Source organism: Danio rerio, chromosome 24 (genome assembly GCF_052040795.2).
Source record: "Danio rerio strain M-AB ecotype USA chromosome 24, GRCz13ab, whole genome shotgun sequence".
Lineage (NCBI taxonomy): Eukaryota > Metazoa > Chordata > Actinopteri > Cypriniformes > Danionidae > Danio > Danio rerio.
In genome coordinates, this window is record NC_141044.1 from 28,919,611 (window position 1) to 28,946,999 (window position 27,389).

At 35.3% G+C, this 27,389-nt stretch overlaps 3 protein-coding genes across 33 annotated transcripts in view; 1 reads left to right on the forward strand and 2 right to left on the reverse strand.

Annotated features, from left to right (window-relative positions):
• cnksr2a (connector enhancer of kinase suppressor of Ras 2a) overlaps positions 1-11,980 on the reverse strand; it is a 185,898-nt gene extending 173,918 nt beyond the window's left edge. For 23 of the 31 annotated variants that reach the window (XR_015525046.1, XR_015525045.1, XR_015525042.1 and 20 more), the window contains exon 1: positions 4,042-4,557. Coding sequence is in view for 26 of the 31 variants with exons in the window: in XM_087309675.1 (XP_087165801.1) it covers positions 4,042-4,105 (64 nt within the window). In the remaining 5 variants the exon portion in view is untranslated. Of the gene's footprint in view, positions 1-4,041; positions 4,558-8,701; positions 8,772-11,894 lie in introns of those variants that run through there. The other 8 variants (XR_015525043.1, XR_015525044.1, XM_087309662.1 and 5 more) reach the window with 1 other exon arrangement.
• Positions 11,981-13,990: 2,010 nt separating this feature from the next.
• chrnd (cholinergic receptor, nicotinic, delta (muscle)) lies at positions 13,991-22,045 on the reverse strand. Its single transcript, NM_207064.3, has 12 exons — positions 21,715-22,045; positions 21,082-21,227; positions 20,585-20,629; positions 20,273-20,379; positions 20,024-20,179; positions 19,497-19,606; positions 19,226-19,426; positions 18,970-19,081; positions 18,245-18,359; positions 16,563-16,773; positions 16,360-16,478; positions 13,991-14,399 (listed from the first exon to the last, which is right to left on the reverse strand). Exons 1-12 carry the CDS (start codon positions 21,764-21,766, stop codon positions 14,217-14,219), a joined length of 1,557 nt encoding a protein of 518 aa, NP_996947.1. The 5' UTR covers positions 21,767-22,045; the 3' UTR covers positions 13,991-14,216.
• A 1,793-nt stretch (positions 22,046-23,838) lies between these two features.
• camk2n2b (calcium/calmodulin dependent protein kinase II inhibitor 2b) lies at positions 23,839-26,087 on the forward strand. Its single transcript, NM_001002642.1, is given in 2 exon segments — positions 23,839-24,226; positions 24,760-26,087. Coding segments are annotated over 2 exon segments (240 nt in total). The 5' UTR covers positions 23,839-24,057; the 3' UTR covers positions 24,831-26,087.
• The last annotated feature ends 1,302 nt before the right edge of the window (positions 26,088-27,389 follow it).

The window sequence follows — 27,389 nt, forward strand, 5'->3', positions numbered from 1 at the left end:
AAGTGTCGTCAAGAACAGACAAAGCCGTTTGAGAGGCATCTCCTCCGAATGCGTAGCTGATTCTGAAGCAAATGAGTCTGTGCCACTCCAGGCAGCACCAATACACCATTCCAGCTTCAGCGAGACTTTAATAATGGCATTTAGAAAGGGCCAGAGAGGGGGTGTGCTGAGTGTAATGTGTAGGCCTAGGGGTTTGCGCAGCATGTACAGGCATCGATCAAAACGCTCACTGACTCACAAACTGAAAAATAGATTTGTTATAAGTCACAGATGCAGGTTGACCTGAAGCTCATGTACATATGTACTCCTCCAACACACACATACACACACCAAATAAGCCTCTACTTCAATTTTGCCAAACTGATTCAGCTACATCCGGATCCTGTCTCCCCGTAAGCTGTATTAGTTGTGCTATTAAATTAATCTGTACTTTGGAAGCAGGTAAAATAGCGCAGCTCTATATTTTGCTGGTTATGGGCTTGTAATTGGGTCAGTAAACGGAGGTCAGTAATGGGTCTAGATTTTTATAGCTTTTAAGTACAAGTCCGAATGGCCGAATTATGAGACAAATTGATAGAGTGCAGACCAATAAATGTGATTACAATAACAGGTGGCACTCAAATGAATGCAGCAGTTGAATGTACTGTAAAAATGAGGGTAAATATCCCTTCCTGACGCTCATCCTGATAAGATCTTCTGCTCTGAATGGTTGGTCTCTTTCTCTCTGTGCGCCTCACAGATGCTCATATTGACGCACAAATGACAAGGCACAAACGCTGAATAATTCTAGTACACATGCATGCAAAAGTCCACAACTTTATGGCAGAATTTAGTTCCAGACAAAGCTTTGAGCACATTTTCAGCATTGGGGAGACCAGCTGTATCGATTTAAAGGGTTTGTTAATACCAAAATGAACATTCTGTCATCATTTATTCATTCTTATCCATTTCAAAGCACTTGTTCATCATTGTAAAACTTACTTATTTACTCCCAGGGTCATTCGAAGTTGATATTTAGCCGCACCATGTTTAATTTTTACGAGTTGGTTGTTAGCCCAATGCTCAACGCCCAACCTGAAGGACCAGGACATATATACATACTGTACACTATGGCTGGGCGATTTCAGGGTATAACCAGGAATCCTAAAGGTAATTTCAATACTTTAAAGACCTTATCAAAATATTTTAAGAGCTCATCACCACTTCAAGTTATAATCAGTATCAAACCTTCAACTTAATAAACAGTTGCTAATAAACATTTGTAGTTAAATAAATCAATGAAGCACAACCATGCAACAAAACTCAAATAAGCTCGGAAGAAACCAAACTTGAAATAATAAATTATGTGGTTGTTTTCAGCAACAGGCTTCAACCAATGTTTAAGCTCGTCTTTTTCCAACCAGGAGTACCCAAACTTACATTTTCCCATTTTGATGTCGGTTTCACTCTGTGGTTTCGTTACATGTGGAGAGCGTCACATCACCTTCCCGCATTTGTTGTTAAATTATGTGACATCACTTGGACAGAGGAGCTTGGCCGGACAATCGAACGAATCAATCGCAGGGATCAAGCTTGCCGTTGTTAATATTAGGGGGAAAATAAATATATTTATGCTTTTTAGGAGTCAAACACTTTAGACAACACTTACACAAAATTTAAGGCCTCATAAAAATGCAAAGAAAACTTTTTAGTACCTTTTAATGGCTTTAATTTTCTCATATTTAAATTATCAACTTTTAATACTTTTTAAGACCCCGTGGACACCCTGGATTTGGCCTAAAATCAAAATATTGAATAGCTGAACATTTTAATTCGGTTACAATTAATAAACGATTATTTTATTTACTTATTTTATGTTTTTGCCCATATAGTTCACTGAGATTTGTACAGTAAATATGCCTTTTTAAAAGTTGTTTTACTTTTTAAATGTTTTATTTCTCACATGTATGCGAAGGCTGCACTGGACTGTACGTGTGTGCTGGGCTGAAGTATAATACCACAATATTATAATAAGTATAAATCATAATATAATAAGTAAAAATTAATTTATTCATTTTGTTTTCAGCATGGTCCCTTAATTAATCTGGAGTCGCCACTGCAGAATGAACCGCCAATAAGTATAAATTAGTTATTATAAAGAAATTGAAAAAATTTTCCTGGAAAAATTTGATCGATTATAGGTTCTAAATGTCGATTTCAATTACTTTTTCGAATAGTCACCCAGCCATAACATACACTACGGACAATTCAGCTTATTCAATTCACCTATAGAGCATTGTAAAACCAATCGAGGTATTATTTTTAATTAAATCAGATATGTCTATCCTTCCATTAAAAGTGTTCACCCAAAACTCTAATGCTTTAAATATTACTAAAATGATGAACCACTTGTTGCATTTCTAATTTGTCATTTTTAAGTGAATTTTGACTCAGCTTCAAGTGGTTGCAACCCTTTATGAGTATTGTGTTTTTTAATTTAAAAAAATAGGATATTTCATTTGACAACTGTAGTAACTGATTTTCATAGTAGGAGACTAAAATAATATAGAAAAGGCTACCAGTTAACTACATTTTTCTTTTTTGTCAGAAAAAACTCAATTAGTTTAGGTTTGAACAAGCAATTAGATTAGTAAATTATGACAAAATATTCAGTTTAATTGAACTATCCCCTTAACCCTACAAGAGATTATTATTATTTGTGTTCCAAAGATTTTTTTTAGGTTTGAAACTGCATGAGGATGAGTAAATGACAGAACTTTCAATTGTGGGTGAACTAACCCTTACCTCTCAATAAACTGAATACAGGGGGACTGTACCCTCTTCCCCTTATGTCTATAGAAATTGCATCCAACAAATGCTGCCAATTCTTTCAATACATTTATCATTTCCAAATGCAGAAAATCTGATTCCAAAGGTACTTTCTCACATATTTCTGATTTCTTTGTCATTAAATGTTAGCTCTTAGACATTATATAAAGAACAATTTTTATGTCTGATATCAAACAAGCCTTATATCACAGATCTGATTCATTATCCCGCCGGGACGCACTCGAATCCTGTCATACAACCTCGATAACTCACTGCTCGATTTGTTATTGTGATGACGAATCTGGACACGCCGCCCACACCCACGAGAGCAGAGAAGGTGCGTAATTGCCCCCTCCGCCTCCGCGCATCAAAGATTCTGCATCTCTCCTTCAGCAAATCGCAAGGAAGATCCTTTACATTAAATGTAATATCTCTCCTAAAATTGTCAAGTTTAATCCGTGCCTAATGGAAATGGTGGTTTTTGATGCTCCGTGAGCAGCATTCCCATTATTGCCAGTGCAAAGTCATGATGATTTGGAGTTTAGCACTCTAAAAAATAAATGACAGTTCTTTTTTGGCATCAATGATTCCTTTAATAACCATGGAATCTATTCGTTCCACCAAAGCGTCATTATGGTGGGAAATGGTTCTTTAGATTACTCAAATATATGGGAAAGACTTTTCCATAAGGTTATTTGGGGAACCCCATTGCATCACTGTGAAATCCCTGTTTTTTTGGTTCTTCCAAAAGAGTGTAGTGTAGCTCCTTATCATGAAGCCAAATTGTAACAGGTTATTTGTATATGTCGTCGTCCTAATTATGTGTTTTAGTCTTTGAATTAGCCTTATCAGCGTCTTTTAAGGCGGTCGATGTTTAAAGAGATTCCTCAGAATTCCAATCAGAAAAAATAGATTCGTTTTAACGGCAATATAGTGATTACATTTATGTGTAAAAATATATATTGTGTAAAAATAACAAATATACACCGTAAAAGCGAAATAAGTATACTAAACTTTTTGTTCGACTTCATGTGAGGCGGTTGATGCCATGATTTAACCCAAAGGCTAATTCACAGTTGCCATAAGACACCTGTACGCTTCATTATTTGACAGAATGTAAAACCCACTCAACTTGTAATAAATCAATTCAAATGTATCCATTAAAACAACCCAGCGCATTTAGATAGTGAATGATGGTCGTTTCAGGCTTAAAGACCAAAACGCATTACGTACCTTTCATCCAGTCCACAACTTGACTGGGGCTCCATTTACTAACAGGTTCCATGACGAGAGCCATCGTGAAACTTTCTGCGGATGCCCCTTCAACGCGGCTGCGAGGGGCAGAAGATGTGGTTTAACGGTAGCTCAGATCGGTGGTCTCACGTTAAGCGCCTAGATTTGGCCCCCGATTACGCGATTTCATCCCATCCAGAATTGCGCATCGAAAAGCGTCACACGACATCAAGCACATTTTACTCCCGCAAACTCTTGCATTTCTTACACAATCAACGCCCTCTTCTGAGAGCCCAAACCCGGTCCCCGTTTCAGTTCAGATCCTGGCATAATGTGCCATGCTCAGCCGGGTCCCCAACAGTCGCGTCTTCATGTCATGCACCAACTGCAGTCTTTCCTGTTTCTCCCTTCCCCTCCCTTCGTGTTCGTCTCCTCTTTAGGGGTCTGTACCTTTCAGAGGTGGGTATATAGAGTAAGACAGAGAGAAATGAGCGGTGTGCCCACGGGGACTCAAGTGAACGTCGCTTCCAAAAGCAGTGGCGAGCGTTGATTCAATTGGGCGCGCGCTCCTCCTGTGGGTGGTGCGGCAAAGTGAATTTGACTCGCGCGCTCGGTTTATTTCCCACGAGGATAAAAGGCTTTCGGCCGTATTCATTTTAATGAGGGGCACGCTGGTTCACCCTGCTTCACAAACTCTGTAAAAGCAGTGCACGCAAAAAGTGTCTGCATGGAATTTGTAATGGTGCTCATGCTATATTGGCATGCTACTTGGCGACTTTTGAGGCTAATGTTGTGGTTGAAACCAAAATTATGGAGGAATATGGTAGCATAAACCATAAGAGGGACAAGAATAACTCAAAAGATTCATAAATGGAGTTCAATCAGGGTTACATTTTACTCCAGCGGATCTTTCTCAGGATAAGTTTATTTTTGAAAGTGATTTTTTGGCAATAGCCTACAGTCTTAAAAAGCTATTACGCATTCTAATTAAAACGGGAGAATTTAATTAATTTAACAAAAGCTTGGTGGAATTAGATGGGTAAGTTGTTTCGATGATATTTTTGGAAAAACACCTGTATCACTAAACTGATATAAAAAGAACATAAAAAAATAAAGCTAACATAGAGAATGCATCTATCTTTTGGTCTGAAATTTTAGTACTTCATCAAAAATATGAGAAGAATTACCACTGAATGTCACCAGGCTTTTGAAAGTAATCCACAAAGCCAAACATACATTTTGAGAAAGAAGTAAAACCATAAATCATTAACAGAAAGAGATTTGGCCCAAAGGCATTTAAATTTCACATTATATGAGAGTACTGAAAAAACATCTTAGAATTAAACTCTAAATAATATTTGGAAATTTTAATCAACTACAGCATCTATTATTCACATGAAGTGCCCCAGAATAGGCATTAGTTTCTAGCATAACAATAAGATACAAAATCTGTATTTAATATGGTTTATTATCACGGCCAGCCAAGCAATACTGTGTACAGTAGAAAAAAATCTTACTTTTTAACACTGTAAAACCCAATAAGTTAAAGTAACTAAACCATTTAAGGAAACCAATTGCAACAAACCATTTAAGTTCTAAAACTAATTCTAATGAGTACTGTAAACTTAATCCATTTGAGTAAATGAAGCAGTTTGAGCACAGTAAAACCCAATAAATGAAGAGAACTCAAATCTATTGAGTATTGTAAAACCCAATAAGTTAAGGCAACTCATACCCTTTGAGTAAACCGACTGCAACAAACCATTTGAGTTAAAAAAAAATCTTTACTGTAAACATACTCCATTTAAGTTGAAGTGATGAGGTATTTAAATAACTCATTACCTTTAACACTGAGTTCAAAACTCTTTTTTTAAAGAGTCAATTTTGATTTAATAATATATAAAATACACTCATTTCATTTGATAAAGTTGACTGTTGGGTTTTACAGTGTATGAATTCCATCTAAGATATGAAATATATTATGAATGAAAGTTTTTATCACATTGAGGATGTGCTAACATGACAATGATGGGCTAAAACAGAAAAGCTTTCAACTTTTTTAGCACAGCCTTACAGGCAACAAAGTTGTCAGAACAATGTCTGTTCAGCAAAAATGACAAAAATGCTTTAATATGCATGCCGGGCCAGTAGTTGATGATGTCACTCAAAAGAAACACCACACATCTGCACAAATATAGTGTAGCCTGTTGTTTTGGTTGTGGAGTACTTCAACATGATGTATATGTGCATAATGTCACAGTTTTTACAAAATTGTATTTTTACACGTAAAACTGAGACAATACTGTTTAAAGAAATGCACTTTGAAACCTGTTTTCAAAAGGTTGTGTCTTAAAGGTCTGTGTGGTCCACTTCGATATCATCTTTAAAACTTTAGTTGATGTGTAATATAGCTGTGTGAACATAAACAACATCAGAATGTAAGACACTCAAAGTGCAATGCAAAGGGAGATATTGGCATTTACAGAGTTAGCTTAGCAAAGCCTTAAGCATAGTTTGAGAACTACAAAAAAAAACAAAAAAAAAAAACATCCAGACTAGTGAGCTCAAAAACGCTTCAGATTATGTGCAAGAAGTGTGGCCAGAGGCGTTGTAATGTTATAGCATATAAATGCTGTCCAAACGCTGCTATTTTTACAGAGCTTGTTTTGTTTCTGTATTTGGGCTTCTAAAGGACACAACACAAAGGGAGAAGAGCTTAAAGTTTAATTTTAATTATGTCCCAAAAAATTATAAAAAAAATATATAGCTAGCATTTGACAAAGGACAGCTTCCAGAATCTCTCCTATAGTTCAGTGCTGGACTCGGCTAATAACTAGAAGCTGTGGATTATGGACGTAAACAAGGATGTAGACAATGCGTAAAGCTGCTTGGCTACAAATTCATATTTTTCCATCAAACCGCTGTAAATACCCATTATTTTCACCAGCGGTGCAGTTTCTCTTTATGCAGCCACGTTCAGTGTCTCTTTATGCGGACTCTTTCCTGTGTGTTCTACATCTCAAATAACGAACTCGCAAAAGATATGTGAACGTTTCATATTACTCACACATGCTCAAAGCCTGAATATATGTGAAAGACACTTGTCAGATTTTATTTTAGAAAGCGGGCGTGAGATCTGATTCAGACTCATACCGATACTGTTAACAGCTACTCTGACTGACAGTGTCTACACAGCGCAAAAGCGCTTGCTTGTAGGTGCGTGATGCTTTTCCTGGTGACGTGGAGCCAATCCACAAATTACAGCACATTATGTTAGCTGACCTATGGGAGCGTCTTGAAGGTCGTTTTCATATTAGCAAAGTAGCTGTATATTATCAAAGTAAGATACATAAAAAAAAAAAATGTGATTTTCCACAAATGAAGCATGAGCACACATTGCTTTGCATCTTATAAACACAACCAAACCTTAAAAATATACTCTGGACCACCTCTTTAAAGCTCCCAAGATGCTATTTTTGCATAACAGAACAACGATAATGCATAAAAAGTTCAAATGTGCCCATCAGAACAGTCCTGAAAATGTTTTCTAACTGAATCAGTCTTGCCATTTGCAACATGGACAGTTTCACCAGTTCACCATCATCCCTGCCCTTCATCCTGGCTGCCTATTGATTCAGTTCCAACTCATCCTTACATCAGAACCAGAGCAGATGGAGCCAGGAGGCTGGAGTCGGGCCCAGATCGGGCCCCAGTATGTCAGCATGAATCATACAACAGATTCTGTGGAACCTCACCACAGAGATTCAGTGATCAGTGGGCTCTGCCCCATAAACATGCACTCTTGATCACACGAGGCAGACAGAATCAGAGCAGGGAAAACTAGAGCTGTCAGATTTACTTGCAGCACAGTCCAGCTCAGGGGCTATTTTAGCGGCTGATTTCATATTTGTCCCCTAAATGTGCTCTTTTCAGACAACTGTGTGTGGAGACACAACTGCTTTTGAACTAATCTTTGTCTTTGCATGCCGTTTTACTTTTATTCAACAGATTTGGACTTGTGCGCCCCCTTTTGGCCAGCCAGAGACATGAGCGATAAATAGACATTTATAGTTCCATAAAGAAATAGAAAAAGTATTGATATCACTGTTATATGTTACGTATTCATTGTCAGGTTTAAATACACATGCTACTAACACACACTGTACAAGCCTGGCAATAATCACATGTTTATAGTGATATATGGATATAGTTTTCCAGAAAATCAAAGCTTGTCCTTTGTTCTGACTCTGAGACAAGTGCTATGAAAACCTGGGAAAACTCAGCTTCCCATGGGCAGAGGGAACATCAGATAGAAAGAGTCTGTCAGTGCTGCTTCCTTATGCTGTTTTTGCTGTGCAAACAGGGTGGTAAACAAACACCTCCAGATGGATGGAGCGATCGGCTTCAGAACGCATTGCTGCTTTTGAGTGGGAGGCACAAGGTTTTTTTTTTCTATTTCCTGCCGGCCTAGATGTTTTGGAGACGTTAAATTTATTCCCCCATCCATGCAGCTCCTACTCTTCTAGAATGTCATAAAAAAAAAGCGTGTGCTGTTTTGGAAAATGAAGTGGGTTAGCAGTGCTGTCTGACAGCTGCCACACGACTCCTTATCCATAATAAACACAGCTGGGTGGAAAATGTTTGTGTGGCACCAAGATACCTGTGTGTGTCCGGAGAACTAGCTGAGAGGTTTGGGAGTGCATGTCTTTTTGCCATTCTGGAAGAGTTTCCTCGAAAAAAGAAGAATGATTGATATTGTTAGAGGAATAGAAGACAGAAGCTCCATCGGCATCTCCATGCTGTCTACACACAAAGTTTTTCCACTGTTTGTACACAACAAACAAAAATCAAATCACATATAGGGCATACAGTCATAGTATGGATCTTGTGGGGCACATCATACTAAAGTGATGGATGTTTAGTCCACAAAGCCAGTCTTGTGTTGCGGTGGCAGTAACCAAAAATACACTAAATGAGTCATTGTACAACAAGGTGATTTTAAAAATATTTGGTTTGTAACTCTCAGATTTAGAATTTTCACATTGTATCTCAGCTATTATGGTCCTAACTTATAATTTAATATATAAATTTTAAACTAATTTATAATTAAAATATGGTGTGTGTGTGTGTGTGTGTGTGTGTGTGTGTGTGTGTGTGTGTGTGTGTGTGTGTGTGTGTGTGTATAAACACAGTTGAAGTCAGAATTATTAGCCCCCTTGCTTATTTTTTTCCCCAATTTTTGTTTAACGGAGAGAATATTTTTCTGATTTCTAAAAACTTATTATATATTTACTCGATTATATATCTTTGCTATTATGACTGTAAATAATATTTGACTAGATATTTTTCAAGACACTTCTATACAGTTTAAAGTGACATTTAAAGGCTTAACTAGGTTAATTAGGTTAACATACATACATACATATACATACATACATATATATATATATATATATATATATATATATATATATATATATATATATATATACATACATACATACATACATATATACATACATATATACATATATATATATATATATATATATATATATATAAATATATATATATATATATATATATATATATATATATATATATATACATATATACATACATATATATATACATATATACATATATATATATATATATATATATATATATATATATATATATATATATATATATATATATATATATACATATATATATATATATATATATATATATATATATATATATATATATATATATATATATATATATATTAGGTGGGCATAGATACTTTTTATCTAGATTAATCTTACTGTAATCTTGGAATTAATCTAGATTAATCTAGATTAAAATGACTAATTTTTATTTCTGCCGAAGGCATTCAAAATATGTGTGCTATCCAAATAATGACTAAATGTAAGTCTTTGAGAATGGGTTTCTCAAGCCATCTCCTGTTTCTAAAACGCATGACAAACTGCTTGAGAAACTGTTCTACTATGATAATTGGTGATGAAAATAAATTATGTTAAATAAGATGTACTTGTGTTCTGTTTATTCAGTTAACAAACATTAATTTTTAACGTAGTTGGTTTTTTTTCTCCAACTAAAAGCCCAACTTCAAGTCTGTATGACACATTTCACATGTTAATGGTGAACAAAGGCCTGTTGCACAAAGCTAGTTTGGGTTTTTACCTTGGTAAGTTCGCATTGATTTTGAGCAAAGATTTCGGGCTAAAAAGGTCCGTTGATTTTTATCGATTTTGTCGCGACGATAGCTTACGCCACATTCCGAGATATGCAGTACAAAGACAAACAGAACCAATCAGCTGTGACTAAAGTGACACATCTGATGTCTTTTCTTCTCCAAATAAAAGCCGAACTTCAAGTCTGTATGACAGTTTGGCGTTATGAGTTCACAAAGTTTGGTCCAATGTTTAGTCAATGGTACTTTTCCAATTCTTCCGGGACAGTTTTCAGAAAACGGATCAGGAAAAGCTATAGCAACTTAATTCAGTATATTTTGGAGGTTTGGAGTTAGTTTGGTGGTTGTACATAGTATGAATGCTCAAGGAGGAGATGCGTTTTTAAAATAATCTAAAAAGAAGAAGTTTATGTAGTATAACAGTATGTTGGCTTTCTCAAGCCACAATAATTATGTGCTAGATAAAACATTTTTCAAATAAATATGCACATTCAGCCTCACAAAATACAGTTGTCAGGTAAATGAACAGCCAAATGGCCACTTCAGTTTTAATTGTACTTATCCAATTGTACTTATCCAAATTGTACTTTAATTGTTCTTAATTGTCGCTCTATCTAAATGTACAATTAATGGTTTTAGTAGTGTCCTACATCAGCTGCTACTCAACCAAAGATTGACGAATCGCTTTGGGTTCCCTGGTCACTATGCCTGCTTGACATGGCATGTTAAAGCTATCGGTCTCTCTGGTCTGAGCTTTCTCTCTCTTTCTCTCACTATAATAGCATAACTGCTCTGCTGATGGATGGCCGTTTCCACAAAGCTAAACAAACACTTTCCAATAGAGTGATTGCAGGCCATTTAGCCATTCTATCAAGACCAATGGGCAAATGTCTAGAGAATCTGGGGTCCCTGTGGTGGGGATATAGATCCCATTCTTCAGCCCCTCGCCATCAACAACTCCGAATTAATCTCCAGTTTAGATTTCAGATCCAATCTCAAGGTCAATTTGTGTGGAGCACAGTAACAAGGTTTCAAGGTTTTTAGGAGTCGATCGATCAGCGTTACTATCATCTTCCAGATCATTTTCCAAACACGACAGAGCGCTGAGTTATTTTCACTTAATAACTCACGACATGTGGACTATTAATTATTCATTCCACAACTTCAGTGAGGGTTGAGCTGGAGGGAAGGGCCTTGGACTGTAATGGCGGGAAAATCCTCATTTCATCTAAATGGGGCAAAGACACTCTAGAGACGACAGCATGGCTTCCTAACTGAGGCTTGGTCTTTTTTGCAGGCTCTTTTAAAAAGATAATGAACATCAGAGTTTATTAAGGACTCCAGGCTGCAGCTTACATAAATGACAAGATTGTGTGATGATAAGGAAGCAGTGCTAATTTTGTGACGAGGTATTACTATTTTTTTCTAAGGTAACATTTGACACTGTTGTCAGAAAATCAATGAACAAAAACAATAAAGGAGTTTCATGCATTTTTGCTCTAAATATACTTGACAACAACTTAAATAATGAGATTAAAAGTTCATTGAAAAAGTTATTCTTCGTGTAACCAACAAAAATATAATTTTGTGAAAACAGGGATGTTGGTAAGTCTATCCTGTGACATGCATACACTGTGAGTTTATTACTTACCATTTGTAGTTCGCTTTTGGTAACTAGAACATTTTGACAGAAACAAATGTGAAAGTATTTGACAACTTGCACAACACAGGTAGAAGGACGTTACACGTGTAGATTTCTTTATAAAATTAGATCGCCATCTATTGGTCTGGCATGTGAAAACGTTTTTGGGTTTTGTTTTGGTTTTGTGGATTGGTATGAACATGGGTTCAGGAAAAGTTCTCGTCTGAATTTTTAATATTTTAAGTGGCTTTTATCTTTTGAAATTACTTTTACAATATTTTATGCATAATGATTTAAAACAAATATTGCAAATTTCCTTTTAATTAAAAAATGTAAACCTGTAAAAATATTAATTATCCCCTGCTGGAAAAAAAAACAGCTTAAGGTTTTAGCTGGTCGACCAGCCCTGTTTTAGTGTTGTTTTGGCCTTTTTTTTAGGCTGGTTTCCAGCCATTTCCAGCCTGGTTTTAGCTGGTCAGGGTGGAAAATGACTAGAACCAGCTAAAATCAGCTTGACCAGCCTGGTTTAAGCTGGACAAACAACAGAAAAGTGTGTAGTTTTTGCAAAACGAACATGTTTATTTTAATCATATTTTCAGGTTGCACAATTTGAACAGCAGGATCGCTATTGTTGTGTACATTCAACAGTTGCACAAAAGGTCATTTAGATTATTCAAATATTTTAACACAAACAAAAAAGTTTTTTTTTTTTTTTTTAATGAACACAGATGGTTCTGTGGCAGGGGTGCCCAAACTCGGTCCTGGAGGGCCGATGTCCTGATAAGCTCCAACATCCTTAAACACACATGCCTGGAAGCTTTTGTATTAGGGGTGTCCAAACTTGGTCCTGGAGGGTCGGAAGTTTTTAGTACATCTACACTGTAAAAAAAATGATAAAATAAAAAATACTGTTTGCCTTACAATTTTAAGCTGAATCAAATTAACCCTATGGTAAAGGTAAAGGTAAACTGACTTAAAACAGCTAGCATAACTTAAAGAATAAAAGAAGCAAGCTTGGGCACCCCCGTTCTATGGCAACACTGAGAAAACCTCTTTTAGGAAAATTATTTATATGAGTACCATAACTTAGCTTATTAGGAGAAATAATAATTCCTCTTTTCACTTAAGAGGAAGGAAAAGTGGGATTTTCTGCCAAGAGGGAGTAAATAGCAACCACCCAGTACACTAGTAACCACATACAGTAGCAACACCTGGGCAATCACATAAACCATTTGCATGGGTCAGTTCCAGTCTGTATTGTTTCTCCTACTTATTTCCTCCATCAAAGATTAATGTGCTGTAATAACAGGATGTGATTTAGACCTAAAGGTTGAATCAATCAACTGCGGTCTCTTACAATTTGCATAATCAAACATCTATATTTTTCACTCCAGTCGCTTCACTCCTATCCCCGTGGAGCTGTATAATATCTTAAGCTCTTCAACAACAATACAGCGTTAATTATGAAGGGTTGGATGCTGATGAACACATTCAGAGTGCAATACTAAACCCTAGCGGTGAGACATTGCAGTGCAGTATTTCTGATTTATTTATACAGCTGAAGTCAAAATTATTAGCCCCTCTTTGATTTTTTTTTTCTTTTTAAAATATTTCCCAAATTATGTTTAACAGAGCAAGTAATTTTTCCTAGTATTTCCGATAATATTTTTTTTCCTCTGGAGAAAGTGTTGTTTGTTTTATTTCGGCTAGAATAAAAGAGGTTTTTATTTTATATATATATATATGTATATATATATTTTTTTTTTCGATTGTCTACAGACAAATCATCATTATACAAACTATTCCAAGTTATTAAAACAAGTTATGTTCAGAAATGTATTGAAAAAGTATTTCCGTTAAACATAAATTGGAGAAAAAAATATACAGAGGGGGCTAATAATTCTTTAACTGTAGACTTTAACTGTAAAATCGCATAACAGACAAGCTCTTACAATCTGGTTTGTGAGCTGAGCTATTTAAAACTCTATCATTTAAAGTCATTGGTTGTACTTCCCTCACATGTCCAGGATCCTCTCGATGGATATGTCCTGTGAGATTGTTCTGCAATAACAACACAGCAAATAAGACTGAGGGGAAAAACATTTCTGTTCTTGATTATTTACTTCCCTCAAACAACAATTACACCCAGGAGGAAAAGGAAGGCAATATTACTTTATTGCCTCTTCTCACAGCACACTTATTAAACATACATACCTACATAATATTAGTAATCAAGCCTGCATAAACAGCGAAAATCAAGGATAATTCATATTCATGCTTTATATTGCTGTCAGAATATGCTTTATGCTATTTCTGTGTTATTATGAAAGGTCACAAATAGCGCCTGTTTTCTTCAGTATAGGAGAAGGGGTCTCCCTGGAAAGGCAACGCTGGTGGCTGATTGTAATTGGCCATCAGGAAGATGCAAATGGTTCCTATCATCATAACTGGAGTGACCACGTAGAAGCAGAGCCTGTCCACAGTCCTGGCAATCCCGCTCCAGTTGTCCTTTTCCTGAGAAAGAGTGCATATGGATTATAATTTTAGCTTAATACTTTTATATTTATATTGCAAATGATACAATGCATTAATGTACATATACAGTTGAAGTCAAAATTATTATCCCTTTTAATTATGCAATAATAATTTCTACTAATTTATTTTATTTATATTTCTCTAATCCTGTTTAACGTGGGGATTTACACAACTAATTTCTATGAACTTTTTTCTTCTGTTTTTCTGTAGTCATTCGAAAAAAATAAGAAAGAAAGGGGCTAATATATTGTTTAAATGATAAAAAAAAAAGTTTATTTCTGGCACACTAAAAGCAATAAGACTTTCTCCAGAAGAAAAAAAATATATAGTAAATGCAGTAAATGCTTAATTCCTTAAATATCACTTGGAAAATATTTGAAAAAGAATAAAAAACTTAAAGGAGGAATACACATTTTGTCTTTAACTTTGTATGCACATACACTCACCAGCCACTGTTTTAGGTAAACCTGTCCAACTGCTCCTTAACGCAAATTTCCAATCAGGTGGCAGCAACTCAACGCATTTAGGCATGTAGTCATGGTCAAGACGATCTGCTGCAGTTCAAACTGAGCATCAAAATGTGGAGGAAATGTGATTTAAGGGACTTTGTATGTGGCATGGTTGTTGGTGCCAGACTGGCTGGTCTGAGTATTTCAGAAACTGCTGATCTACTGGGATTTTCATGCACAACCATCTCTAGGGTTTACACAGAATGGTCCGAAAAAGAGAAAATATCCAGTGAGCTGCAGTTCTGAGTGCACAAATGCCTTGCTGATGCCAGAGGTCAGAGGAAAATGGCCAGACTGGTTCGAGCTGATAGAAAGGCAACAGTAACTCAAATGACCTCTCGTTACACTCAATAGGTATGCAGAATAGCATCTCTGAATGTACAACTCATCAAGCCGTTAGGCGGATGGGCTACAGCAGCAGAAGCCCACACCGGGTGTCACTCCTATCAGCTAGGAACAGGAAACTGAGGCCACAATTCTTGCAGGCTCACCAAAATTGGACAATAGAAGATTGGAAAAACATTGCCTGGTCTGATGAGTCTCGATTTCTGCTGAGACATTCGAATGGTAGGGTCAGAATTTGGTATCAACAACATAAAAACGTGGATCCATCTTGCCTTGTATCAACGGTTGAGGGGGATGTTTTCTTGGTACACTTTGGGCCCCTTTGTACCAACTAAGCATCGTGTCTACACCACAGTCTATGTACCCATCTTCTGATGGCTACATCCAGCAGGATAACGCACCATGTCATAAAGCACGAATCATCTCAGTCTGGTTTCTTGAACATGATAATGAGTTCACTGCACACAGATGGCCTCCACAGTCACCAGATTTCAATCAATAGAGCACTTTGGGATGTGGTGGAATGGAACATTCGCATCATGGATCTGCAGCAACTGTGTGAGGCTATCATGTCAATATTGATCAAAATCTATGAGGAGTATTTCCAGTATCTTGTTGAATCTATGCCATTAAAGATTAGGGCAGTACTGAAGGCAAAAGGGGGTCCTAGTAAGGTGTACCTAATAAAATGGCCGGTGAGTTTATATAAAAAACATACGTCTATAATAAATAGGATATTATATATTAATAATTCAATTTAACATTTCAATACTTTAACACATATATGAAATGTTTTCTTTAAATTACGTTTAGAGAAGAAACTAATATTCTACTCTTTACATAGAGAGAACAATTTGCTATGTATTTATAACGTACAATACAATTATACAATAAGTAATTATTAAAATATATTAATTAAATATAAAATATATCAATCATCTAATCAATATGTTGATTGATATTCATATTATATCCTCTTGGTTTAAAAAAAAAAATCACTTAATTAATTACTTCAGGTCTTTATAAGGCTAAAAGAGTGAATAACCTCCAGTGAGGTGTTTTACCAAATATAATTGTCTCCTTACCTCATTATAGTCATTTTTGTCGTGCATGTGCTTAACAATGTAATTGGCTCCTTCTACAGCTGGCTTCATCTCATTGTACAGCTGTTCCGACACCTCAGAGTCATTACTGGATGTGTACGCTGTGGAGAATCAACACTTTTAATGGCGCTGTGTGATAACACTTGAACACACTCAAACACTGAGCATCATAATGTGAGACTGACTGGCTTTGGGAGTGGGACGAGCGGCCAAACCATGCCTTTCCGACTGCTTCTCGAACATCAGCTCGCTGCGGGATTTAACACTGTAATACTCCTCAGCCTGGGCGATGTATCCTAATGAGCTGGAGCGCCGGGGCAGTGCTGATTCTGGGACCGGTTGGTCTTCGACTGGAAGGGACATGTGCAGGAGACGAGGAAGACGCTCCAAAAAGAACTGCAGCAGACAAAATAAATAAAACCATCTTATGTATAGTATTGTATAGTATAGTAAGGCTCTTTTGCACAATATATTAACAAGTAAAAGAAGCAGAGTCAGTGTCAAGTTTCACATAAAAATCACATAAATACCACTATTGATAAGTTTGATTATATTAATTATAATCATAAATAATTATAAACACAACAGCAAGTAACACATTGAATTAAATAAGAAATTGTACTGAAATTGTATTTTCATTGGAACGCTTTCTCTGATAATGGTGATATTGGCTCAAATGTTGATATTTAATTTGCACATCTGTACAATTGTACAAACAGATTGTCAAACTGAACTGTCAAAAGGGTAAGATTTACATGGATCTACAAATCGTGATCTTGGAATTATAAAGTTCTATCTGACATTTTTGTCAAAATTGAGTTATTGACATATTCTTATTACATGACAACTTATTTACATTATGGGATGTTTTTTTATAAGCTGTGTACATTTTAAGACTTTTTATTTAAAAAAACAAATGTTACACACGTACTGTTTGCTATGGAATGCAAAAACTTTGAAGCTCAATATCTCAAAATTATTCAGAACACAGATAGACAAACTCAACAAACTTTAAGGACAAACTCACTTAATTCTGACAACTTATAACCAAACACAAAAGATTATTTTTTTAATTTTATTTTTTAAAATGCATCTTACATATTTGGACTAGAAACAAGACAAAAACTCATAAGTGGTTGTTTTTTTTGCTGAACAAACTGTAGTTGTGACTTTGTAATGAAACACTATGCACTTTTGCCTTTGCTAAGCATGACTTATTTACTTACTAGCAAAGGGTAACCAGCAAAATCCGCTTTGAATGTTATAACTGATTGAATGGCCATTATCAGCTGATAGATATGGGCCTGTAGGGGCCTTCTGCACCTACTGGTAGTCTCAGAAGGCTGTTTTCATCCATTTACATGGTTAATCAGCTATACTACAAGAGGACCAGATCTGTTTTACATTACTGTGATGGTTGGGTTTAGCGTTGGGTATTGGTAGACATTAATAAAATACAATTAATGGGAAATTTATTAATATATATATATATATATATATATATATATATATATATATATATATATATATATATATATATATATATATATATATATATATAATTTGGCAGCAGTACCCATCAGCCATATGTGATGTATAGTATGTTGATTGATGATAGCCTTCTGAGCCTACCAGTAGGTGCAGAAGGCCCCTACTGGCCCATATCTATCAACTGATAATCACTGATAACACCTATTCAATCAAGTTAATATTCGAATCAGCTTATTTTCATGCATAATTTCACTTTTTTTGTGTTTTGTTTCTTATATTTATACCGTTTGACACCATCATTAAAATGCAATGTTTTCCACTGTGATGACTTGCGCAATTTATTAATTTTTATTCTACAAACAAGTGAGAGTCTAACCTCTTTGGTCCATTCCGTCATGACGTGTGTGCTGGGCGTCCGAAAATGCAGGTTCAACACAATGACACAATTCAACACCACCACAGTGACCAACACCATGATAAACATCAGATACCTGTCAAATACAAAAACATTTATTATTACTATTTTTAACAACAACAACTTGTACTTTAAAGCTGTTTTTTTCAATGAGTACTTTAGTCTAGTCCTTTTTATGATTCCAGACTGTAAAAGCAACATTCCTATGAAAATATATATGATTAAATTATATAAAAACAGTAACACATTATTTGATTTGACAAAATAGTTTTCCCCATTTGTTTATCCTGTGTATCTCCTCACTTTTTATTTATTTATTATTATTATTTGATTTATTTATTTTTATCTACTTTGTATGTTTTACTTTAGTTTGTGGCTTAGTTCTAATGTTGTTCTGTATAGTTTACTTAAAAAAAAGAAAAATAAATAAATATATGATTAAATATATATAAGTAATATGATGATTTACTACAGCACATATCACAGCAGTGCTGATATACAGCAATATTGCAGTGCTACTCATGTGATATTGCTTTTTTACTGTACAACAATTTGACAGCATAATTGTGTAAATAAAAAATAAAAACCAACCACAGAGGGTCTAAAACGTGTCAAATGTTGCACGGCTGTTAGCCAATCAGATTCAAGAACTTGCAACAATTTAAATAATTAATATTCCAGCATACTTGACAATTAAAGGAACAGCCATAGACGTCTCAGGCAGACGCTGTGAAATCAGCAGCAGGAACACAGACTGAGCCAGAAGCACAGAGATTGAGAGCGTCATCTTCTCTCCACCTGAAAATTGTCAAAAAAAGTTACAGCATCATCTTGTGACACAATCATTTTAACACAAAAGTACTGCTTCTTTTGCTTTTATCTTTAATGATTTGTCTGTGTTATCTAAAGACTTAAAAATGCAATAAATGGAGGACCACTTACTGTCAGCAGGCAGGTAATAGACGAGCGAGGCCAAGAAAGAGATGAGCACACAGGGAATGATTATGTTGACAATGTAGAACAGCGGCTTACGCTTAATGATCAGGTAAAAGGTGATATCCTGGTGCTTGTTGCTTTCTTTCGGGATGCTTTTATAAATGTTCCTCCTGGCAGGCTTGTGGACAATTTCCCACTCACCATTTTCTGCAGAAATAAATAAATGTTATAGTAGGATGATATGAAAGAAATAGAAAACCCTCATGTCAGAGCTCACCTGTGAATCCTTCAGGATCAATGATGATCCATTCCACCTTGTAGTATGTTGTATTTTCCTGCTCCATTTTCAGATTTAAGCTAATCTCTTTAGCGTTGTAAGTTAACGAGCTAAAAAATAATAGATTAAGCATTATGGGGCTCAAATAAGGCAACAAATACACATATGTGTATTACATATGTAATTCATACAACAGGGTTAGTTCACCCAAAACTGAAATAAATAGTAAGATATAGTAAAGTAAATAGTCAATTATTTATAAAATATCTTCATCTACTCACACCTTTTTATGAGTTTCTTTCTTCTGTTGAACACAAAAGAAGATATTTTGGAAAATGTTGGAAACCTGTGACCATTGACTTTCATAGTATTTGATTTTTCTACAATGTAAGTCAACAAGTTTTCAGGTTTTAGTGTTCAACAGAATAAAACTAAAAATCATAATAATTTGGAAACCCTTGAGGGTGAGTAAATAATGAGTTAATATTCGTTTTTGGGTGAACTACCCCTTTAATGTGGAAAAGTACCTGAACTTCAGTGAGCAGTTCTGCCAATCAAAAGGGAAGTAGTTGACATTTATAGAGCAGGAGCTCCGAAATATAGCTGGAGGCAACCAGTACATATCTCCACTGGAATAAATCAGCACGTTACAGTAATAGGCCACCTGAAACTGGGCATCATTGCTGTTTAAAAGAAACAAATATGTCAAAAATAAATGTAACTGAACATATTTTATTAAAAATAAATGTATATTTAATCAAAGAATGGTAGCATACTTGTTTTCCAGAACAATTTCTGGTAACCACACCATACTTGGTGGCAGTCGCAGGACAGGAATGTCATACTCTGATTCATTCCAGGTAAGCCTATGATCTTTCCAGCCCTTAAACACACATTGAAGTAAATATGCATTAAATGTATGTATAAGTAAAGATAGGATGTTCCATTTTGGTGTTTGCATACAATTACATTTGCAAAGGCAATTTTATATACACAGAAATCATGTTGTGTGTCTGAAATCACTTTGGTGTGTCAGTTATTCATTTTATGGTTAAAATAATATGTAGAAAATAAAATAGTTTACTTACATGCTCCATCCACACATTTGTAAGCAATGTTTCATCAACCTCTTTCTGTCATGGAAAAACTATTTTGTTAGAATGGTAACAACTGCATCTGCACAATATTGCAGTATTAAAATAGTAAATACTAATATGTCTTGCTTTTAAAGGGGTGGTTCACCTAAAACTTAAAATCTGTCATCATTTACTCACTCTTTACTTGTTCCAAAAACTGTCCGACTTTCTTTCTTCTGTTGAACTCAAAAGAAGATATTTTGTAAAAAGCTGGAAACTGGTAACCATTGACTTCCATAGTAATTGTTTTTTCCTACTATAAAAGTAAAAAATTTGGGTTTTTTTTAGCTTTCTTCAAAATATTTTTAGCATTCAACAGAAGAAACAAACTCATAATGATTTGGAACCACTTGAGGTTGATTAAATAGTGAGTACGTTTCAACTTTGGGGTGAATTATCCCTTTAATATCTCACTTTATCTCACTACATTAGCAATATTAAGCACTCACCAAGGAAATGAGATTAGAAAGTGTCAGAGCCAGGTAAATATCTACAGTTTCATCTTTATTTTGGACCGGCCGAAGCTCTTTGTTGTAGCCACGCTCCTTAAAAAGATAATTGATGAGGCGCTCCTCTTCATTTCGGCCACAACATTCTGCAAAACACACTGCAAGTCAGACCTATTTCAAGATCTACTATGGGTATAACTCTAATTTTGACACACAAATAAGTCTTTAACAGTTAGATATTGTTGACCAACACTGATCTACAGTAGAAATACCTTAATGTCATACTCCTGGAAAACTAATTTGTATTTCACAGACATCATAAAAAAATTATAGTGATAATCTTCAGATTGAGTATTTTACATAACATATTATGTAAAACGGATTTATTTTATTAATATTTGCTTCCAAACACATTTCAAATATATAAATGAGTCACATGTAAACCAAAGTGTAAAAAAGCTCTAATTTTAAATTGATTTTAATTATATTTTAAATTAAATTTAAATTGATTTATAGAAAAAGTCCTATAACTCACTATACACCTGTTATACTATAAAAGCACAACAGAACAATAGCTGACAAACAGCAGGACAGAAAACCCAACATTTGAAATATTAATTTAACTTGTCCTACCTTGAAAAATGAAGCAAAGCAAGGACGCCGTCAATAGAACAGTTTTCATCATGGCCTACTGTTGTATGACTTCCTATCTCTGTTAGTGCTGTGCCAGTCCAGCCTTTCCCTTGACTGACATAGACAGGTGTGGAATCAATCCAGAGAAGAAAAAAACCACACATACATAATCTCCAGTATCCACTGGCTGCACCACAGGGACTGTAGGGGGTGCTCAACAAAACTGAGGAGAACAGAATATGTGAACAAATTAAGAAACATACAAATTTTCTTCCAAACATTCATTCTTATCTAAACCAAGAAGTCAACCAAACCACTCCTCATCAGCTGTGAGATGCCAATCGCTCAGCTCTCTACTTTTGTTCACATGTAGGAGTCTAAAAATGGATCAACAACATTCCAGAATTGATCTTAGAGCTGGCACCTGTCACCGAAACAAAATGTGTTTGCAAAGACCAAATGTCTTTCAGGCAAAAGTGAGATCTGTTGGAAGCCATCTGCACTGAATGACAAGAGTTGGACTGTGGAAGAGAGTTGGATTGTTATGTTTCAACACAGTTTTTTATATAGTCATGAAGCATTAATCCTGTGCAAGTTTCAGGATGTCTTTGAAAAGCCAGCAGAGGGAGACAAAAGATAACTCAAGGTTTTTAAACAAGCAAACAGACAATAAAGGATGGCGAGTAGCTTTTGAACATTTTGCCAATTTTTCATTGAAATGTTGGAATTAACAAATAAAGCAAAAATTTAAAATAAAATAAAATAAATAAAAAGATTTTTGTAGTTAACCCCAAATTGACAATGGTTTAATTACTATACAACAGTTTAAACATATTTTGGTGGTACATTTGAAAAAACGTGGACCAGAAAAGAAAAAAAACATGAGGTATAGTTATTTCAAAATCTGGAATATGTCTATAACAAACAAAAAATTGGTAAAAATGGAGCCAAAAAAACTATTATTGCAGTTAACCCCAAATAAACCATATGGTTTAATTGCCATACTAACAACAGTTTAAACATATTTGGTGGTAAAATCGGCGGTAAACATTTATATTGAAATGTTAAAACTGACAAAAAAAAAAAAAACAGAAAATAAAAAATAAAAAAACTGAGATATAGTAATTTTAATAGCTACTTGTAAATCTGGAATATGTATATAACAAACAAAAGTTTAATACAAATAGAGTCAAAAACAAATGATTATTATTAACCACAAACAACAATAGTTTAATTGCCTATTAACAACAGTTTTAACATATGGTGGTACATTTGGTGGTATTGAAATGTTGAAATTAACAAGAAAAGAACAGAAAAGAAAAAAAAAAACACGAGTTATTTCCTTGGTTACTTTAAATCTGGAATATGTCTATGACAAACCAAAGGTATACAAATAGAGCAAAAAAATATTATTCGCCTACAGTTTACTGCAAATCAACAATCGTTTAATTGCTATACTAACAACAGTTTATTCATATTTCAGTGGTAAAATTGGTGGTAAACATTTTCAAATGTTAAAATTTACAAGAAAAGAACAGAAAATAAAAAAACGAGGTATAGTTATTTCCATGGCTGTAAATCTGGAATATGTCTATAACAGACAGAAGTTTGGTACAAGTATAGACAAAAAACTGATTATTACAGTAATCAAAATCATGGTTTAATTGCCTATTAAAAAACAGTTTTTACATGTTTTGGTGGTAAAACTGTGGCTATAAGAGTGGTATTCATCTGATATAATACATTTCTGTTTGTTTAGTTTTCTACATAATGGTTAAACAATGTTTAACACCAAAACAATACATTTAGTACTTTACACGGCTGTGACTGGCAAAACAATAAACGTGACTAGAAAAAAAAACAACAGATAGGCTTAATCACTATTGAAATAAATTGAAATTGTAACTAATACTAGACTATATTTGTCGGGTTTCTAGTGATAAAATAGAAAGTGCCTATAGAACGTGGCAAAACGCCAATTGTATCGCCATTGTTTTTCTCTTGCACATTTTTATTTAATTATTTCCCCCCGTTCCCTCCCCCTTCAAACCCGGATGGATGACTTCACTTTTCCGTCTGGGTTTCCTTTATGGCTTCGGGATCTCCCAGCATTTCTCACCAGAGCTTGTCTGGAGCGGACGCACCACTCCTGTCTCTCCAGTACAACCGACGGCTTGGCCAAAGGAGAAGAACAGCACGACTGGACCTGCTGTTAGTTATTCTCCAGACTCTTAGCTGGACTTTATTGCACGACACTGTGGGAAAAGTAGTCATTCAAGTAATTATTCATAATAATATTCGTTTTTTTCTTCACCACATTGCTGGGAATTAGAGTATATAGCCATGTCTGAAGTGCTGCCATACAACGAAGGGAAGATGAACGGCTACGGGGCGGACAGTGAAGTCAGTCAGATCTCCTTCAGCTGTAGACTGCAAGACACGAACTCTTTCTTCGGAACATCACAGTCCAAAAGGCCACCCAAACTCGGGCAGATCGGCAGGGCAAAACACGGTAAGCATTCGCAGCGAGATATAAGATAACTTATGCAAATTACATATCAAAACTGCAATTACTTTGTCTAATAAACACGACAGACTATACAAACAATCGACAGAATACACAAACAATAACATTCGTTAAGCATATACTATCTGCTAAATAATACAACAGACGTCAACTATCAAAATGTAGGCTACTCTATAATATGAATATCAAGATATGAATGTATTGATGAATGTTTTGTATGAATTTTGAATTTACACCCAGAGACCTCCGGAATATTTCGGATTTAACGATTGGTCCCATAAATACACAAATTTAACAAACTATGTTTAATATTAGATTACAGTAAACACGCATGCACTGTCTTGAATGTGATAGTTATATTGCAGCACACTTTTCAATTCCACCTTCAGTATTTGTTTCATATATTCTCTATTAAATGTATTTTTTAAAAGCTCTCAATATTATAAATAAAATTTCCTCTCTTTGTGCTTACAATTTAATAAGCACTAATGTAAAACTGTACACCCTTTTCTTTGCAGTGGTCATTGAGGATGACCGAATAGATGAAGTTCTCAAAGGGATGACAGACAAGTCATCACCCGGCGTGTAAACTTGAACCATTATACCTCGTCAACCTTTTCTTTTAATCACCGGTTTGAAGCACTTGTCGCCTGTGCATGTGAACGAGAGGTGAAGATGATGATTCAGTGTACGAGTACAGGACGAAGGATAAAGAGCCGCTCTGGATGATGGGTTAAGAAGCAAGATTCTAAGCTGCTGGCCACTCTCCAACCAAAACCCAACCCGAACCACTGCTGTGAAGAAAGCTGCCCAAGATTTCTGCTCATTTAGCCCCGTGTCTTGTAGAAGCTGTGGATTTGGCTGTGAGATTTCATCCCATCAACAATACAGACGCCCCGATTCATAGGCGCCTATCACAGTTTGAGCTGCTCGTTCAAGGGAGCTGTCCAGATCAGCACCCGATGCACAACTTGACTGTCTTTCCAGAGAAATAAGCTATATTTCTATATCGCATGGAAATGGGATGATGTACGTAATCGAGGCAAGATTGATTACAGGTTTTATTCACTTCCTCCACATCCATTCCATTTTCAATCCTTGACTGATCATATACCCAAAATAGAGCCAACTCAACGCCAGCAAGGAAGATCTGAAGAATGACTTGCAATGATGGGAAAATGAGAAGGAGAATAACTTCTTGTTTGATTTATTGCGTCTTTTCTATGACTTTTTTTCTGTTAATTTGGCGTTGTGTATAGATTAATATACAGTATATGGTTCTCTTTGCATGAACTTTTCTCTTTGTGCCATTGCGGGTGTTTCCACCTCTTTTAAACCCAGGCACGCTTGTTTTTACCGAAATCAATATTTGTATTTTTTTATATACAGTATGAATATTTGTTACTCTGAACGATGTTATCGTCTGATCTTGAATAGTTCATCGGCACTGACAGGGTATGTGTAGATACAGAGGCATAAAACATAATCATAAAAGGACAGACTGAATGTTATTTTGGGGAAGGGGTTTTCTCACATCAGCATTAACTCGCTTTTCATTGCAATAAGTGATCATGCCTTTGTTGAAAATTAAACGGTTAGGTATAATTTCAGAGTATGTTCAACAGCACTCTCACTTCGATAAAATCGATGTTGGTGTTTGTTTTTTAAGATTTGAGTCATTTGTTTATTTACATGTTTTTGTATTCTTTTCAATTGTTTAGTGTATAATTTATTGTGCATGGTGTATGGATATATTTTTCGAGCTTATAAATAATATATGAAGCAAAAAAAATGTATACATGTCTCTGCATTCTATACAAATGAATGAATAAATGAATTCAGAGGATTTGTTTCTTTCATTTTTCATCTTATTTAACATCTAAATCTTTTAAAAATGAGATTATGGACTAGCAAAGACAAACATGAAAAGAAATTTGGATTTAATCTGCTGAATATGAGGAGTATTTATAAAGAAATGAGACTAACTGATCTGGTTTCTGCTGTTGTCAGTGATTCGAGTAAGTGTTGGCTCCTCAGTCAGCTGACAGCATGAGAACTAATGAGCAAACAAACAAACAATAACTCCTCCAGTCTGCCAACCACACTGTGGTGAATGCGCATGGCTGTGCAAACCTCCAGGATTTAAATAACAAGTCAGGCATCTAAATAACAAGGTGAAAAATCAATGCACCTGCTTGTGAATGCTGCAGTTAATCATATATTGCTGATTATTATTATTACTGCTTTGTGCAAAGCCTGTTTCTGATTGGTCAGTTACTGGAATTCGGCAGTCTGATATGTTCTATTTATACGAATGCAACTGTTGGCATGTTGCATCTCAAATAAAATGGAAATGTTTATTTGCTTTGACCATTCTTTTACAGGTCCCACTTTATATTAGGTTTCCTTTACTAATATAGTTTAATTATTTTTCACAATGTACGAATTGTCTAAATACATGTCTTTACATTCTACTTATTGATTAAATACCTTCATGTGATTACATCTTTAATTACACTGTTAACCATCCCTTATAGCAGGGGTCACCAATCTCGGTCCTGGAGGTCCCTGCAAGGTTTAGCTCCAACTTGCCTTAACACACCTGCCTGATTGTTTCAAATATACCTAGTAAGACCTTGATTAGCTTGTTCAGGTGTGTTTGATTAGGGTTGGAGCTAAAATCTGCAGGATACTGGCCCTCCAGGAACAAGTTTGGTGACCCCTGCCTTATAGCTTACCCACCCTCAAACCTACCAGTACCCCCAAACTGCTACTAACCCTACCTGTAACCCACCTCAAGAGCACCAAAAGTGTTCTGCAATACATTATAAACACAGTATGTACATTGTATCTATTTTAAATGCAAGTACAAGGCCACCTAATATAAAGTGGGACTCACTTACACATTAACTGTTGTTTGAAAACTTTGTGTACAAAAACTGCATATGACATGTTCAGTCTATGGGCAAGTGGGAGTACTTGACAACCGAAAAAACAGTGGTGAACAACAAGAAACTACAGCACTACCTACCTTCGCCCCTTAATTAATTAATTAATTTTTTTAACAAAGCGACAGGCCACATACTGGCCTAGCATACAACATTTTTAGTAGTTTTTAAAAATCCTGATTTGGTGCCTGTATGCTAAA